The sequence below is a fragment of the Rhea pennata genome, chromosome 4, assembly GCF_028389875.1.
Source record: "Rhea pennata isolate bPtePen1 chromosome 4, bPtePen1.pri, whole genome shotgun sequence".
Lineage (NCBI taxonomy): Eukaryota > Metazoa > Chordata > Aves > Rheiformes > Rheidae > Rhea > Rhea pennata.
This window is the reverse complement of record NC_084666.1, coordinates 74422138-74441337: the sequence shown is the minus strand read 5'-3', so window position 1 is coordinate 74441337 and position 19200 is coordinate 74422138. Positions and strand designations below refer to the sequence as shown.

The 19200-nt window shown below is 38.9% G+C and overlaps 1 protein-coding gene across 5 annotated transcripts in view; it reads right to left on the bottom strand.

The window, feature by feature from the left end:
• Positions 1–19200, bottom strand: part of PTPN13 (protein tyrosine phosphatase non-receptor type 13) — a 111109-nt gene that overhangs the window by 18182 nt on the left and 73727 nt on the right. For 4 of the 5 annotated variants that reach the window (XM_062574320.1, XM_062574322.1, XM_062574324.1 and 1 more), the window contains 14 exons: positions 18433–18595; positions 13997–14417; positions 13733–13830; positions 11784–11840; positions 9834–9926; positions 8563–8670; positions 7830–7961; positions 6969–7435; positions 5765–5902; positions 3468–3561; positions 2588–2673; positions 1561–1723; positions 212–426; positions 10–108 (listed from right to left, as the gene is read on the bottom strand). In XM_062574320.1, the coding sequence (XP_062430304.1) occupies positions 10–108; positions 212–426; positions 1561–1723; positions 2588–2673; positions 3468–3561; positions 5765–5902; positions 6969–7435; positions 7830–7961; positions 8563–8670; positions 9834–9926; positions 11784–11840; positions 13733–13830; positions 13997–14417; positions 18433–18595 (2334 nt within the window). The remainder of the gene's footprint in view (positions 1–9; positions 109–211; positions 427–1560; positions 1724–2587; positions 2674–3467; positions 3562–5764; positions 5903–6968; positions 7436–7829; positions 7962–8562; positions 8671–9833; positions 9927–11783; positions 11841–13732; positions 13831–13996; positions 14418–18432; positions 18596–19200) is intronic. The other variant, XM_062574321.1, reaches the window with a different exon arrangement.

Genomic DNA, 19200 nt, shown 5'->3' with positions numbered 1-19200 from the left:
AGACCTTACCAACAAAGAAGGATCAATGTCTGGCAGTATGCCAGGTGGTGGCCGACAAAGGAGAAGAGAGACTTCAGGAGATGTTCCTCTCAGAGTGGAGATGACTTCCTATGGCCACAGGCAGATCCAGTATTAGACAGAGACCCCAAGACTTGCAGGATTTGTATAGCATGAGTTTCACTACTAAGACAAGACAGTAGAGAGCACAAACCTGCTGAGATAAACCCTTCAGTGATGCCCCGTTCACTTGCAGAATGACATCCCCAATTTCTATTTGCCCACTTTCTGCAGCGGGCTGCCCAGGGAAGAGCTTTTTCACTCTCACAATAGTTGAGCCCAATTGCTCTGGAGTAAGGTTATCTTCACGGCAGAAACTGAACCCGAGGCCTGAGCTGTTCTTCAGCAACTTTACCTCAAATGTGTTCTCTGCAAAAGAAACAGTAACAGATGACTTCCTACAGCACGTTGTCTGTAAAAAAGCAGCTTGGACAAAGTGCACACTCTCTCCCTTACAAAATTTTCCTTTACTTTCAATTTGCTGAATATGGACATTTTCAAAAAGATCCATGCAAGTTAAACAGGCTTAGCCAAAAAGCTGATTGTGGCATCACACTGTGCTGGCTTGCCCCTGACAACACCCGCACTACACAGAAAGCCAGGGTATCTCCAAAATACTATTCTCTGGGAAGTCTGTAAGAAGCCTGTTACAGCAGAGAGTGGAAGGACTGATCATACATTTGTGATAGCAGCAACTGAACTTAGGGATCTGGCAGACAGCATAAATCTCATAGGTAGGTACTGTCCTTGCAAGGCACTCCTTGTCTCTGGTGGCAGTAAGTTAGTGTGGACCCTCTGAAAAGCAAATGCCGTACATTCAGAGGGAAAGCAAAAGAGGTGTTACCAGCCACAGGGAGGGCAGTACCCTGCTGCCGCTGCGGTTCACCTGTTGTTTTGGCCACCTTAGCAAGTTCAGAAACACCAAAAGGTTTCTGCAGTGCTTCCCTGTCTGGGTAGGCTTCCCTCTGCTTTCATTGGTCTCCAACAGGAGGAGCTAAAGGATGCCAACTTCCAGCCAGCTAGACACTTCCTCCTACTCCAGTCACCTCCACCCATAGTTCCCCCTCCTCCTTTCATCCAGGTCTTTTAATTTGCTCTCAGCTAGACAGGAACAGTGGGAGCTAGAAGAGCTCTCATCTATATATGAATACTCCAACCTCCATTTGGCACCTTTCCTTAATAGTACCAGAGCTAGTGGCACCTCTTACTGCAGCCTTGCTACTGCCCTGATCTGCAAGGCTGGAGAATTTGGGAAGTATCACAGAAGAGTGAAAGAGGAAACAGTTAACAGTCATTAAACTGAGTTACTGAAATATCAAAGGAAACCTTCAAAACCAATGCAACAGCACAAGGAGACTGCATTATGTGCAGGAGTTTGGTACAAATTTCTACCAGCTCTGTCTCCTGTTGTTTTTTTCTACTCTATGGAAGATATTTAAGAGAAGAAGCACAAAGTCTAGTAGATGCTTTCAAGGATCAGACACTTTTCCTAAATGATCTGACCTGCAGTGACAAAGCTGTAGTCTTTGGCATTTGTAGATTTTGTTGCTGGTTTCTCCTGAGGCTCGCAATGCCCCACCTGATTTGGAGGTGTGCACTGTGGTGTTACTGGAGCATGAACTTTGGCTACTGAAAGCTGCCCTTTTTCCAAGAGTAGATGCACCACCTAAAGAAATGAAACATTCTCCAGTAAACTGGCACTGGTTATGAAGATGGTATAGTCTAGAGTACACACTTCTTTCTAACCTGTCAGGTTCTTAAATTCTAGAGTAACTAACTTTATGGATACATCCCTCCCTCAAACATCCTTATTTTTTTCATTACTTTAAGGGCTGTGAGTGACAAGTTCCATATACACTAACCAATTTGCGAGACGTTTGCCAACACAGAGTTCAGAAAGAGTTTTCTTCAAATAAGGCTGTGAGGGGTTTAGAAGTGTCAGAGACATTGATGTTCTCGCATGGGTACAGGGAATAGATTTTAAAGTATTTTACAAAGCATGCACCGACGTTAGTTCTTAGCAGCTCTGGATACGTGCATTTACTGGCTATTTTCAGGTGTATATGCATCTCCGTATACAAAATAGCAGTCATGAACAGCGTTACCAAATGGAAAGATTCCACTGGCAGAGTCAAGTGCCACCCAAAAGGGCCAAGCCTCAAGCAAAGCCAACCTCACAGCAGGTGAACACAGCTATGCATATAGAAGGCCTTGTCCCTCCGGTGGTTCAGATTCAGGCCCTTCTGGAGCATGCTACAGCTGCTTTCCAACCCATTTGTCTAGGCTTCCCTCCCATGAATCTCAGGGTCAAGTAATAATGCATGGCATGTAGTCCTCTTGCTCCACACAGAGCCAGAATTTGGCTAGGATGGGCAACAAGACCCAATACCAAGAAGCCAAAGAGTCTGAGAAAGCACATCTAAAACAACCAGGATACTGCAGGCAATTCCAGTCTTCAGTTTCCTGTACCTCAATTCACTCATGAATAGTTGTTTTACTACACACAGGAGGAGAAAGGACAACTGCTTACCTGCCCAGTGTTCCTCAGCGTTTCCACAGCTTGCTTATGGGTAGCACCTTCCAAACTAATCCCATTGACTGAGAGCACACGGTCACCTAGAAATAGATGGTGACTAACTGAGAACATCTTATAAAAAACATATATGGTACACAGACACTCTCAGTTACTGATGGAAATTCTCCCACCATTCCATACTCTGAGGAAAGAACAGAATTTTACAACTAAACTGTTTTGAGACAACTCCATGTCAAAGCTGGTGATCCCTATCACACCAATGATCTAGTAACCAACACAGAATTTTTACTAAAAATAAATCTTAGCCTATACAGGGAATTCCTACTTCACTAAGGAATGAAGGCTGCCTTACAAACAAAAGCCACAGCATTTGCATCCATTTTCTGTATCAAGTTATCCAGCATGCCAAGCAAGAAGGTCACAAATAATACAAAGCCCTTCTCTCTTCACAGCTGGCACTGAGAAGTGTTTCCCATTAACACAGACTGCACTAGAAAAAAAAATCCTGCAACATATTTAGTCTTTTTTCCTCCAAGATCTCAGCAGTTTTCTTTTGGTTCTGCAGTTATTTTGGTTTTGTTTTAATTTTATTCTAACGTTTTTTCTTCTTCAGCTGCAGAATTAGCTATCAAGTCTCTAGCACTTAGCATTTATTGGCCATTAATATGCTCCATGGCCCTTTGAACCGCTCATTATTGTTTCACTCCACTTAAGTGAGACAATATTTAAAGTGACACATGAATAAGTTAAAGGGGGCAAACAGAGTTTCTAGCTTTCAGGCCACAGTGTATCCCTCTAGTTCACCACAGACAGTTATCTAAATTCACTTATCTGTTTTTCACATTAAGAATCTCCAAAAGAACTAAAATAATACCTTTTTCTATTCTGCCATCCGCTTCAGCTGCTCCCTTAGGAATAATTGCTTTCACATAAATACCACCGTGCCTTATGCTAGTATTTACACCACCCTAAATGGAGAGCAGAAATATGATTTGTCAGCCTTTTTGTAGCTAGAATGCTTAGCACTTAAACACAGTGACACACAAGGAAAGCTATACTCAGGAAGCACTCTGGTTACTGGCATTGAAAAGCAACAGCCAAACTGTCCAAAACAAAATGTTATACAAGGCATGTTTTCACATTCATGGGATTTATTACTAACAAAGCTGGGGGGAGAAGGCTGTAAAAATACAATACATCACAATGCAACTGCCCCCAAAATACACCAGTTCCTTTGGACAGAAACATGTTTACACCATACTGGAATTTACATGCTTGCATGCAGATCAAAGTATGTAAGTGAGAAGATTTGTGTGAACACAGCATGCATCAAGAGCCACAGCAGGTGCATACCCACGCAGTGTCCTACTCCAATTCACCCTCTCTGATGTAACATGAAACTAAGGAGTGCTGTTTTCTCTCAGATCATAGAAGTTTGAAGGTCTGAGATGAAAAAAACTGCCCAAGCTCAAATGGCACGGCTTTTGAAGGAACTTAGCCTTTCTGTCTCACAGACTGCTACCACTGCACTGCTGGTGCTTCTCCATAAGCTTGAGGGGAAGAGGGAGCCCAGCAACATGTTAATGTGCACTTCCAAAGCGCACTGTATTATGTGGAAAAACTTAAAACACAGAGCTAATTGTACACCTCTTCTTTCCATTGCTCTACAGGATGGCAATGCAAGGGTCAGAGTGGAGGCTGAAAAAGGAAAGCACAATGAAAACACTCGGTCATCCTTCAGGGGAAGTCTTTGCAAGGGTTGGCATTTTCTAACATTTTCTGTAAAGCCAATGCATGCATGCGGCAGGCTTGCTGCTATTCCACAGCTAACTGCTCCTGCATCATTATGCCCAGTCATCTGAGATATGTTATCACATCTGCTTTACATGCTGAAGATCCTGGGTTCAAGCCCCAGTGGAACCAGCACCAGAAAATCTTTGGGAGGTTGAACTAGATGAGCTCCAGAGGTCCCTTCCAACCTTACTGATTCTGTGATACAACAATTCTGTGAGTGCTGCTCCAAAATATTAGCAATACATTTAAAAAATTCTTCTAAGCAAACTTTTCTTATTGCCAATGTATTATTTACAGTATATAGCAGGGCAATGACTCATTCTATAGAATCAAGATTTCTGTAGCCCAAATTTACTTCTCATCAAACATTGCAAATGCTTTGCCTACTTCCTCTACCATACAGAAAACATTTTGTCTGATGGGACAAGGCAATATGACTTCGGATAGACTGGGATGCTAAAAGAACATAGTTTCACTTTGTTCCTCTTAGACTGGAGAAGTTACATGCCACCCATGCTCCTATCCGCATGGCACACTTGGGAAAAGGTTGACTTGGTTTTAGGTGTAAGCAGTGAAACCCACCAGCTCTGAACTACAGTTAATGACTGTTCATTGTTGTCATAATTTATATTATTTTTCCAAGTTATTGTGTAGGTTGATGATCAACCAACTAGAGACAAACTTCAAGTATTAAAATACCCAGATCTAATTTTGAATGTAAAATAAAAACAGGAGCAATGAAAAACCTGTGCATCTCAGATAGAAAGCATTCACTCTGCCCACAGAGTGCTGCTTTGCAGTAGGGTAAGCCATGTAAACTACATTCAAAAACTTATAACCTGGTGAGAAACTAGTCCATTAAAAATACATTTTTGTCCTATGACAATAGCCTCAAAGAAGGCAGTGTCAATCAGGTCTCATTTGGATAAAAGTAGTTATTTGTTTTCTGCTTTTTAACCAGCAGAGGGAGAACAGAGAACAAGACATTTGTGGAACTGCACAGATACGCTTCGGTAATGCTTCCCACACCGCTGCCTATGATGCCAATCAGCAAAGGTCTTATTTCTTTGTGCTACTCCCTTGTAAATTTGTCACCTCTTCTTATTAGCTGGCAAGGGACAAAGACCATCTTTCTATTTACACTCACAAAGTAGCTTCTGCGGGGCTCCACGGTAAGTAAACAAACAAAAAGGGTTACTTGGAGGGAAGAGGACAAGAAAAGGGATTTCTATTAATATTTTCAGCTTTTGTAAGATTGATCATACAATAGTAAAACTACACACTGAGCAGCAACTCTAAAAAAATACTTTGCTTCCTTGTAGTTTAGCAATTTAACAGGTTGCTGGGATTAGAGAAAAAGAGAAAACATCTAAAAACCTTGTCAAACAGTACCGTGACACTTATTCCCAAGCCGTTATCTTTTTTGGCTAGTTCAACCTCAAAGATATCTCCAGGTTTAAGTGTTGCAGTAATCTTCTTAGAATTCATTTTGTTTGCTGCATTCTCTGAAGATTCCTTTATAAAAAAGAAAAAGCAACAAAAAAGAAAAAAAGGAAAGGATTTTATGTTACAAGTTTATAGTTAAGATCTCAAAGGGTGTGTTTGAGTCAGATGCAACCGAAAGGAGTCCATATGGGACAGTACTAACCAGTGAGATTCATAAGGCTCACTGCTTTAACCCTTCCACTGCAGCAACTGAGCAGGTTTGGCCCAGGAATATGCTTGGCCTTCAGTGACCAAGTGTTTCCAGTGTGCCTGGTCATGGAACAAAGAACCCATAATACTAAAAATTCAGTCTGTTGGATTAATTTGCTGGAGCTGCAAGAATTTCACCGAATGATCTCCATTAGCTGAAAGGTGGGATCATTACTAGGCAGGAACGAATTTGTAGTACTTTGCATCGTGTACTTTTGGAAAGGTGAAGCAGCAAGTCGTCTCTGCTTGGAGACTATCTGCAGAAATTCACCTGACAGATGTAGTTTTACAGGTATTAAATTAATCCTCTAAGACATGAGAAGGTAAAGAAACATATCTGTAGAGATGGTCATTAGACTATGACCACATTGGAAAAACATACAAACTTGAACACAGATTTTCTACAGAACCTGCGTAAGCGCTACACATGCATCCCAGGGCAGAACCTGCCTCTAGTAGACATGTCCATGTCATGAGGTTGTTAAGCTGGAAGCATCTCATTCAGGACTCTTCTCAGGCAGACCTTTTAAGTTCTTTGAAACTACAGGCATGATTTTTCTCCATTTACTTTTGGACAAAAAATGGAGACTTTATGAGAAAAAAAATAGAGCATGACTTGATTCTTCTGAGCAGATTATTGCGATTTCAATTCTTTTGTAGTTCAAAGCTGTATCTTTTCCTCATTTCAAGGACCAGGAGTACTAGCTTTTGAAAATATGTACTAAAGAGTACTGAGCATTTGCAGTTCAAGGGATAAGCTGCCAGCTAGGATGACCTTCTCTCCCCTCCCTCCCTCCCACTCCCTTCACCTTATTCACACCAACAGCCAGCTATTTTACTATCTCTATAATACCGATGGGAAATGTTCGTATGAAATACACTATGCCTTTTTAGCTGCCTGTTGCTCCTGACTGCTGGAATATGTTGCTTCATCCATGTCAGAATCCCCTCGGTCAGAATATTCCACAGACTCCATTGCCCCAGGCCTTTTAGTTTTTGCTCGGGTACTGTCAGACGAGGATCTTCTCTTCTCATTGGCTTTAGAAAGCCCAGACAGGGAATCACTATAATGCTGAGGATCCTGCTGGGCTCTACCACTTGTGTGTTTGCCAAAGAAGCCAGCTGTCTGGCTCTGAGACAAGCTGGCACTCTCAGTCCTGGAGTCCTGGGAGCTCATGCTTCCGTCCCGCTTGCCTCCCGACAAGCCACACAAACTCCCTGAGATAGGCCTCTGGTGACCTCGCGACTGATTGTGCTCTTCTGAAGAAGACTCTGCCTCATTGTCCTGCACTGATGATGGCCTCCTTAAATAACCTCTTGTTCCATTAGCGAGGTGCGCAGGGTTGGATGATGCTGAAAACAAGGAGACAAGACAGTCAACAGTAAATGCTAACATCTTATCTGCTGCAGGACAAATTCCTCAGCTCTTTAAACAACCACATAAGGATTATCAGTTCATATCATGCAGAACACTTTTCAGATAAGGTGCAACCAGAATGTCCTTACTAAAGTTTACTGTAACACACTTAGTTCATTCTCAGAACACAGTTTCAAGCAGATATTAGCTGGGATTGCTTACTGAAATGACTAGTGTTAAGTGTGATGTTTTAAGCTTAACCCAGTTGCCTATATAAGTGCTTCACAGGAAACAAAGAAAGTGCTTTACAAAAGGCGTTAGAAAAGGTAGAGCACTCAAATTCAAAGAACAAATCTTTAACAGTAATGTAGGGAATATTTCTCTCCATACCTTTGGATAGCCTGTCCTTGGGCTGAGAGATAACAAGTGTCACATCTTCAGGTGCATTCTCTATAATTTCTAATGCTGCATGGTGGCTGACACCCTCTAAACTCATGCTATTCACAGATATCAGTCGGTGTCCTGCACAAAAACATTTGTTCAGAAACCAACAATTATTACATATACAAATATTTTTGTATTTTTCCTGATTTTGTCACCCATTTCTACCTTCTCTTCTGAGTTATGAAAAAGAAATCCAAAAGGAAAAAAAAAAAAAAAATCAAGAATTGAAATGAAGTTCGGTCTAAGGCATAGACTAAAACAAACACACATACTAAACCAAATGAAAATCCTTTCTTTGTTATAACAATCTTAGGCATTACCTGTGCCTAGGTTCACTTTAAAAAAAAAAAAACAAAGTACAGGTACAGAGGTTTAAAAATTGAAATTTCAAAGCATCTATCAAGAGATAATAGCAAATAATACCTTTTCTTTATAGGTAATTTTAATCTTCTCTTCCTTCAAACTTTGGGATTTTTTACTTCAATTCAACAAAAACTTTTATTTTCATAGGGTTTAACAAAGAAGTATCTCTGGTTTTCAAAAGTTATCAAGGAGGTAACTAAATGTTGTTATTTGTAAGTGTACTTTGTAAGTGACACCACAGCCACAGAGGAAAATAGCACTATGAAAATGTTCATTCTTTCCTTTCATGTGTACACCTCTTATTTACACCATTCACCTGGTTTTAGAGATCCTTCCAAATCAGCTGGCCCTCCAGGAATAACTGAATGAATAAAAATTCCCAGATCAAGTTTCCCTGTCTTCTCTCCACCTATTATTTGAAAGCCTGTTAAAAAGAGAACCAAAGCATGCGAATATGTCAGTTATCAGTCTTTAACTTAATTCAGTACAAGACTGTATTTCAAATCAGACGAAAATTTAGTTGTTTTAATAAATGTGAAGTGAAAGAAAACCAAACATCTTCAAGAAATACACCTGAAAGTAAATAGTAAACAAAGAATTAAGACATAGAAGTGATTTGAAGGGTTTATTTTGATAAAGCTTTATTGTATTTTCTGCATTAAAAATGTAAAACACTTGTCTTTGCATCAGAGACTTCCATTCAATTTCTGCATATTCTACCAAGTAACCCTGGGAAAGCTGATCATGATTAATAACAATAATAATAATAAAAATTGAACAAGTCAGTACTTCTCTACTCAAGTTGAAGCAGCAAAGTAACACAGATTGTGTTTTGAAGAAAGAAAGGGTGCGTACGAATTTCTTTAATCTTTGGTTAAATCTAAGATACTGTGTAGAGTCAATGACAAATATTTTGATCTATTTAAATTTCCCCCTATTTAAATTTACACAATAGTCCTACTTTGAGTGACAGAACAATTTTCTAAAAGAGATTTCAAAGAACCTCCCTACATTGGGACTGAGATCAAATTATTCATTACTCATACAGGGAAAAATTGTGTGGGTTTATGAAAAAAAGTTAGTGGTAGAAAAAAAGGAATAGAATCCAAATATCTTGCCTTCCAGGTTCTTTTTAACCTCAGATTAATGGTCCACACAGTAGTATTTTGAGAATAAGAACAAAAATGTGCTTAAGTGCATATTGGCTTCAGAATGTTTTTTTTGTCTTTAAACCTCAAAGCAGTTGCACCTATGTAGAGTGTCCACAGATATAAACCTTGTATCTGAACACAGAGAAAAATTTTAAAGGATCCAACTTTAGGATAATCATTTCACACTGTAAATATTATTCTTTAATTTATATATGGAAGAACTAAGAGACAGTCTGGTTTAACATCCCTCAGCAAGTCAGCAGCAGATGCTAGCAATAAAACCTGGGTTTCAACACCCTAAGTCAACATCTCAGAAATCCAGCTGCTATCTGTACTGCTTTCTTCAGTTCTCTAATAAATACTTAAAATAACAGGACATTTTACTTTTGGCTTCTATGAACAAACAAGATATAATAATAATTATAAGGCAACTTACCTAAACCCAATTTTTCATCCTTTTTCAAATTCACCAAAGTGACCTCTCTTTCTGGTGAGGAAACTCTGCTCTGCACAGTTTGTAGAGTACCAACTGAAAAGTCAACATTTCATGATCAGACATTAACCGAATGCAGTCATGGCATTCTAGGTTTGCCCTTAAGTTCTATTCCGTAAATAAGACTACTCCTCTGAGAACTGGGTCTAAGTTTAATCTTCCCGAGTCATATCCAAATTTTTAAATCCTTGTAACTCACTCCATTCTCAGCAATTAAAATCTTGTATTCCTCCCAAGAAAAGATCTTACTGAGCATGGTCTCTTGGAGTCTATACAAGAGTAAGCCCTACAGTTTTCCAAGTTAACGGGATCTCTTCAGGCAAGTATTTAGACCTATGCTAATGTGCTTTGCTCAGTGAGGAAGGACTTAAGCACATTATTAAAAGGGATACTGAGGCTTACAGAGCTCTCTCAGATCAGAGCTACTAAGATCAATCAGTTCCGCCCACTCCACACAGTCATTTTCTGCACTCATAAGTCATGCCAGTTTGTTCCAAAACATGCACTAGTAACGCGTTGTTAAAGAACACCAAAGGCCTTATCTAAGCAACCAAGAATGCTTACACAAACAATTCTCTGCTTGGCAAATATATTAACAGTTGCATCAGTGACAATGCATCGAATACACCAGGCTTGAACGCGATCTACTACTAGTAGCATTGGCCACAAACAAGGGGCTCTGTGGTGCCAGCTTTTGAGTGCAAAAGCATGCATCACAAAACCATGCATTTCCAACACAGTGGTTGCTAGATACAGATATATTTTTAAACTGACAATAGAAAAGATTATATGAAGTTACTGAAAGGTTACTCAATGAATTCTCTTGATGATCCTTCCTTTAAAGGATAACCAATTTTAGAAACATCTGTGAAAATGTATCTTGCTTTAATTTATTTCCTCATCTGCCACTCTGAAAGCTCCTGTTTCTGCTCCTTCCAAAATGTGAGTATCCTCCAAATAGAACTAAGTTCCCAACAGGCTGAAGTACACCCAGGTACTTTAGAGACAGATGTAAACCAATTCAGAAAAAAAATCCCCCATCCCCAGCACTTCAAAAAATCCCCAAATTCTTTCCAAATCTGAACTCATGAATTCATTACCTAGCAGAGGTATCACTTGCTTACTCAGCCAGAGACCACGGACAGAGATTAAAAAAAAAAGCCAACTTCATTCATACGATTAACATGCTTAACTGCTATCTATTGTATTGCAAGAGGCTGGAGTTTCAAACACACCTCCTATTCCAGCTGTACTTTTATTATAGTAACTGCTGTGCTCAGGAGCTTTATCGCTCACAGATTACTGTCTGGTTGTCTAAGTATCCTTCTTAGAGGATGGCTTTCCTTCAGATCTGTGCACTGAGTTGACTGTATGAGCACTCAGCAACGTTCCCAAACACGTGGCTGGGGAGCCAGAGACAAACCACTGGCAGCAGCGCCATTTGCCAACTCTGGAATGCAGGAACAGACATTTGTCTTAAGTGGAACAGGCACCTCCACTTCCAGAACAGCAGAAACCTATTGAGCTTTCCACGCTTGCACAAACAGATAATACTGGGGCAAGAAAATATGACCACAGACTGCCTCATCTGGAAAAGAGATTTTTATTCTCAAAACAGTAACAACAACAACAAAAAGCTAAAGAGTAACAGAACTCATTTAAAAAAGTGATTATCTGGGGCTCTACAGAATCATTAGTCACACAAGTAAGGGAAAAGAACTTTGAAGAGTGCAGAATTTTAGATGACAGCATCTTTGAGGGGTCAAAGTAAATAGATTGTTCTCATAGTCAAAAATGGTTACACACAGATGTAAAAATCTCCCCCCAAAAGCACTGTTTTAAGTAAAAATTAAAAGTAACTGACTGAATTACCTAGGTTATTTATCAACTTACCACTGTCTTTCAATGGTGTTGATGACGGAGTATTTCCAGAACTATTCATGCTAACGCCTGGAATGTGAATGCAAATATTAGATATTGTTAGCAATATTTCTGATTTGCTTCTATTCAAATTGAAAGGTATCAAGAAGTATTTCAGGCTTTACACAGAATATGCATTAGCTAATTCTTAACACTATGTTATTTATTTAAAATAAGTAAATATCAAAGTAAGTTTGCTTTAGCAAATCCTAATTATTTGTGGACTTTGGTCAGAGTTCCAAGTTTAGATGGATGCTAGCTCATGTAAAAGGCAAAGATTTAAAGAAAGGGCAAAGGTTTGGCTTTTATGACCACTCTTAACTGCAGATAAAATTAAGGGAGTTTTAAGAAACCACATAAATTGAGGACTAACACAATTTGATGAATATGTCTGACTTAATAAGACAACAGAGAGGAATCATTGTAAGACTTTGCATAGTGATAAGCAAGTTTGTACAGTAACAAGAAACTTGCATTAAGTATCTCTATTCAAACTGGTTTGCATAAAGGACCATATTTTCTTCAGAATGATCAATCCCAAGAAATTATGGCTGCACTTTAAAGAAGATAAAATAATTAATGTAATAAATTATGGAAATAAATGGTAAATTACTTCAGGATTCTTGGCAAAGCAGTAACAGACTTCTCAAATCTTGATGTATATCTATAAACCCTACAGCTTCAGCGGATAAGGTTCAACAGGTAAGAAACGTGTATACTCCAGTGCAGTCAATGATATTCAGCAGGACTGACCAACATATAGTTAAGGTTCTTATCAGAATTGCTGCCTAGGAGATTATGGGTAAGCATGTAAGACCACTAACTGTGAACCTTAAAGCATAAGATAAATGGCTACAACCAGCCATTACAGAAAAGGCATTCCTCATCTGACTCTTCAGTGGCTTACGGTCTTGTTACTGAAAAATCAGGGCCTCAAGTCAGCCCCAGATTCACACGTCGTGGGGGCTGGGGGAAGTTGCTGCAGGTGTTTGTATGTCACTGTTTGTAGCAACTCCTTTAAACCAACTTCTTGCACTTAATTTTTCTGATGTTCCATAATTATTCCAATATTATGATTTTAAACATCCACAAAACAAAGGTTCCAAATATTTCAGTCAACTAAAAATTCTATTACTAGAACAAGGAATCTGCTATATAACCAGAGAATGAAGGCATACAAACATTAATGTACAATAATGCAACATGTTAGTTTAAGTGTATTTAAGTGTATTTAGTTAAGTGTATTTAGTGTTGTACACTAAATACACTTAAACTAACATGAGGGTGTGTGTGTGGGGGGGGAATACTATATTCTTACTGCCTAATAAGACTATCTGCATGCTATCTGAGATAACTAAGTATGATCTGTTTCAGTGTATTATAGAAGTGTTCTTGTGAAAGACCTAAAGCACTGCAAAACTCATACATAATTTATTACATCCAGGTAAGAGCAAACCAAAGAGAATTGTGCCAGTCATGCTCAGAGGAAACAGACAATAGCTAGTTTGTGCCAAACTGAGTCCACTTCCAAAAATCAACTCCCCCCCTCCCCACACCATCCACAAGAACATTAACAAGTTCATGTCAAATGGAACATGAAGATAGGCAAACGATTAAAAAATTCTTACAATAAAATGGCACCTCTATCTGACAAAATGGAAGATTTTTCTGGAGTAGCTTTTACTGTGTAAAGTACTGATACTTTGGGTATCTGTGCTTTGTTGCTGTAGGGGAGGATTCTTTGACTAATTGAAATAATTTTTCAGTGACTATAACTATTTGCTTGGATTACTTTAACATGCGATACTTTGTTTGCTTTGTTAAGTCAAAATATTACCATCAGTTAGGTACTGTATCAAAGCATTTTATCAGAAGCAGTTTCTCAGGTTAGTTAGTAAACACAGTATTTTTTGCATGCTGACCTACAACATAGGCTTGACCGGTGTCTTCAAGAGATGATGAGTCTGATTCATTTTTCCTTCCTTCAGGGCTTCTACTTAAACCTGCATGAAATTTTGAACTTAAAGGGGAGGACAGAAGGGAAGCCAGACAGAGGGAAAAAAATGGGAGAGGGAATGGAAGGATCAATGTAATAAAATAATGGTATGAATTACAAATAAAAACTGATACAAAATGTACATCAACTGTACACAAAGATACTTCAGAGTGGTCAGAGAGACTCTTACTCGTTCAGTTTTAATGCTCCTGCTGCTGATCCACTGTCAAATTTTGGCATTTGCTGAAAGACCCTTCCCATTATGTTCTCTATTTTGGGGGACGAGGAGTCCAAAGCAGCGATGTTTTTCCTTGGAGGGTAAACTGAGATGTGGCTCTGACTCAGGTCATGAAATGACTTGCTCATGACCCTGGGTCTTTCCTCCCAAGAGCTCTTTTCTTTCTTTTCCTTTGAAGAGCCAGGAAGCGGTTGGAAGAGCGAAAGCTCAGAGCAGGACAGCCTCTTCAGGATCTCTGCTTGGACTGACAGAGGTCGGACAGCGAGTCGGTTCAGAGTACTGCTGGCCAGGCTACCTGTGCTGATTGCTCGTCCCATGTTAAAACCTTTGACAGACTCAGCATGAAGGTTTAAACTCCTAAATGAAGCTCTTTCTGCAGAAATTTTTTTAAACAAAAAACAAACAGATTTAAGTTATACAGCAGTGTTAATGTGACATCCTTATATAAAGCATGCACTTTAAATAACCAGCTCACACAATGCATATTTTACCTTAGTCATAAAAGTCAACAGTATGTACCATCATCAGAATACAGTTTGCAGCAATACAGTCGTGCAGCAAAGTCTAGGTTTAAAGACAGTACACTAACGAGACAATATGCTATACCTAAATGCATAAATGCAGAACAGCAAAACATTTATCCCATTCTGAGTATAAAGATTCCTACTCCTGGTTAAACTGCTACGCTTTATAGACAGACACATCACCTTTATATGCAAAGCAAATCATACCCCTGTTTCCACTCAAACTGGAGAGACCTGGAAGACTATTCTTCCTTACTCTTACAGTTCTCTAGAATTTCTTGAACGAATAGGGCTCCCACACTTCTACATTATCAGATCCTACCAAACTTCCATCCAACCATTTCTTAGCTTTCTCTCCATGAGACTCTGACACTTACAAGGCAGCTGCAAAGTCCTGTGGGCTGAGCAGCACCTCTACCTGGTAAAAGAGCATCTGTATACTCAGGTTTGTTGGACTTGGGGACTTCCTCTGCCAGAAACAACCAAATGTTTTAGCACCAAATTGAACAGGAAGTGCTGACTCTGTTCTGCCAGGCTTTTTGACTCCCTAACCAGCAACACTTAAGTACCAGAGAAAAACAGGTTTTGGACTGTAATTAAATTACTCTGTCAGCTGAGTTGTGGGAACTGTTTGGGTGAATGTTCTTAGCTGAAAGCAAATGCAAGATAATAAAACTTAGCCCAACCCCTTGTTATTGAGAGCAATTTGAGCTGTGCTCATTTCTATTAGCCTAACTGTCTCCTAAGGCTAGCAGTTAAGTTCCTGTGGCTTGGCTCTCACACAGAAACTTGATAAGCTGTGGCAACTTCTTTGCTGGTTAGAGCCTTTAAAGGAAATCAGACTTTCCAAACCTTTCATAAACTTTGAAGTTTTGGTGTCAGTTCACAAGGAAGACCGAGGAAAAGCAATCCTTAACCTTCTATATATTTCTGACTGAAGGTTTACTGGTGTTGTTTTACATTCTACATATAGATGACAAATAAGCTGTTTTAGGAAAGCCTGCCTACAACTCAAAGGGATAAAGCCTAATGAAAAGTAACATTTTCCTTCAGCATTACTAAACACATTAATATGCACCATTAAAAACTGTGTTTGGCAGCTGCAATTATGGCACTGTCATTTGAAAAGCCACTGCTTCCTCCACTATCTTGGAGGTATTAACTCACTCTTCTTCTGTGCTAAGCTTATAGGCAGAGAAGACTCAGTTTTGGAAGGTATTTTTGATATTTTTTAAGATGAATTAGTATACAACTATTTTCTTGTACATACCAAAAAGTATCTGCTGCAGCCATAACCACTGGACAGACTAGATAAGCTGCATAAGAATAGTAATGCCAGATAAGACCATAGATCCACAACACTCAATTTACCAACTCTGGCTGAAGCTAACAGTGATGCTTGCTCTTGTCGTGTTCCCATCTTAGGGAAGAGTACCTCGCTAAAACATCTTAAGAACTCCACACTTGATGTCTTACACACCCTCTGTCAACACAAGACAGGATTTTCCTATGGATTTCAGGTGAATACTTTCCCATCCCTACAAACAAGACACATCAACGTCTTCTTCATGTTTGTCCAACTCCTTAACTAAAAATTCTAATGTGCTCGGAGGTCTTCCCTCTTAAGACTGATTTAACTCTCAGTTCATCTTTGTACTTTCCTATATGCCCCTTTAAGGATACAAACATTCACCTTAAAACTCATGGTCATTTTTGTTCAGTATATTGCTATAGAAGTTGATAAAAGAAATAATTATCTCTCAAGTTATAGGTTATCTGCTTTAGGTACCATAAAATTTTGTTAATATCTTTTTCTTTTTTTCCCCTGAATGCTTTCTCTTGGTGTCTCATCTCCTATTCATGCAAAAAGAAGTTATTTAAAAGGCATTTTCCTTTTATTTTTCTAAATCTAATGCTTTCTATTAGATTGTACATATACTAAAATGGCTTTCCTTAGGTCATTGGAATCAAACTGCAGCAAGTCAAAAACATGCCACAACACATCACATGGCCTAAAAAGTATTTTCCTTTAAGTACCCATCTTCTGTTTTTGTTTCAGCCTAACAAACAAAAATATTCATTCACTGTAGTTATGCACGCCATGCTTTCTCCCTTTTCTCAAAGTGCTTTAACCAGTCATTGCTTGAAATGAAAGCAAGCGCGTTAGACCCTGAAGTACCATATTTTTTAAAAAATAGGCATTTGAATCTTCCAAGATCTGCTAATCTCCCCCACTCCAGACACTGAATGCATTATATACACACTCTTGTATTCACCATGCTCTTACAATAAATACATAAACAAACAAACCCTATTCCCAATCCTTATATTAGCCTTCAAAAAGTTCACTTCCTGTGGTGGTCAGTAGTTAGCCTCGAGTTAATAATATTATCTGACCCTTTCTTCTTTACTGTTTTGTTGAGTTCTCCCAAACACAAGTTTCTACTGAGATTTTAAGAGCTTTGCAACAAAAATAAAATTTGAATGCTTCTACAAGCTGAAAATAACATTCCCCAAATACTACCTGGCATTTTACTCCTGTAACAGAAAGGAAACAGTAATTGTAATTAACATACTATTTTGATTATCTGCCTCATCATTTGTTTGTCCCATCTGTGTTGCATAATTTCAATGTTTTAAGATTTGACTCTATTACTACCTACACACAAGAAAGAAGTATGGCTCATCAATTTGAATTTATAAAATTATGACAAAAACAATCTTTGCATTGTTTTTACTTTTCGTGATCAGACATAACAGAATTACCCAAACTATAACGTTATTTACTTCCACTTTCAGATTACTGCTGAACTCTGAGATCTCTGAATCCAAAGAAAATTGCAGTGTACAGAAGCAAACTCTTACTTTCCAGAGTTCCACAACACAACACATACTTCACATGTAACAGCAACCAAATTTGCCTGGACAAGAAAGCACAGAAGGTGCAAAGGTGCACTGCTTTCCTTTGCTTTTCATGACAAGCTGACACTATGTTAGAATACAGTATGAGCACCCTGAGTTACTTGGTCCTATTCCTCCGTGCTAAGTTTGGTGGGCCTGACGGAATAGAAAGGCTGCATAGTTGTCACAGGCTGCTGCTCCCTCTCCCTCTCCCTCTTTTAATATAAAATTAGAGATCACAAGCTCCACAGTGATGGGGTGAGACTCTAATCCCAGCTGCACTAGTGGAAATTTGGATTAACAGCAACTGGAATGCAGGCAGGCAAAAATATGGAACAAAGAAAGAATGAGCAAGCAGGCCGACCGAAATAGCACTTTCAGATCTGCACTGAAGGTCAGCCAGGCAAGTGGGAAAGAAATCAGCAGAGGCTTTTTTCAATCACTGCACTCTTCAGGTATTATCTATCTAAAAGAACTCCATTATATTTTACATCGTACACACAAATTAGTCGGCAATTCCCATCCAACGGAAAATGCCCCGCATCAATGCTGTTTATGTTAGCATGGTCCATCAAACATTTTAGGTAGAATAAAGGTAGTTATACCCACAGCTTAGATATGCAGCCTATTTGCCCTAGCCTGATTGCGCCATTTTATCTGTAACTCCAAATTATCAAATTAATTCATTCCACATTAATCAAATGAGTAAAATCTAATTAGGGAATTATCTTCAAGGATTCTTCTGAAAAAAAAAAAAAACAAAAACAAATAATCAAATGAAGAAAGTAATATTAATGACTTATTTTTAGCTTTTTTTTTTTTTTTAAGAGCTTCTGTGTGCCAGCTCTACATAATCAATGAACTCTTAAAAAGAAACAAAAATTCCTGAAGCTCCAGTGCAACTTTTCTCCTTATAAAAATACATACTGATTGCTACTGAAAACCAAGCATAACAGTTCTTACCAATGTCCTGAGTGTCTTGGTTGCTCTGCCTGGTTCTCATTTGTAGTTGGAACTTATGCTGGGAAGAGCAGAGGTGCAGAAGATATTGACAAGTCTTACTAGTGTCAGTCTGAAATGCATGTTTGATACCATCTGACGTGTTCTGCAAAGTAATTTTCTTCTTCTACATGATCGTCAAAAAAAAAAAAAAAAGACAACGATTTCTTTTAGCCTACAAAGAATTTTGCATTTTCTTGTGCACTATGATTGCAGCATTCATAATTTCCTGAACCAAAATGCATGAACAAGAGGGATTTCTATTTAATATATCAGCTCAAAGTAATTTGAGATTTATAAAGTACCACTTTAAAAGTACTTCTGGGCTAGCTGAGATGGTACTATTTAATTATTATCGTTTAAATAGTCTCTGTTACAGATACTGCTGAATAACAACAGCTAGTCCTACTGCATTTTGGAGGATGGAGATTTCTAAAGCTTCCCAGGAAATTCCGCCTGAAGGTGAGGGGGAATTTCTTCCCTGTGAGAGTGACAGAGCACTGACACAGGTTGCCCAGAGAGGTTGTGGAGTCTCCTTCTCTGGAGATCTTCAAGGCCCGCCTGGATGCAACCCTGTCTAACATGCTCTAGGTGACCCTACTTGAGCAGGGGGTATGGACTTGATGACCTCCAGAGGTCCCTTCCAGCCTTACTGATTCTATGATTCCATGATTACAGTTCCTAAAATCCAAGCAAAAATGAAGCAGGCTCTAGCTTTCTAGTGAGTTATCA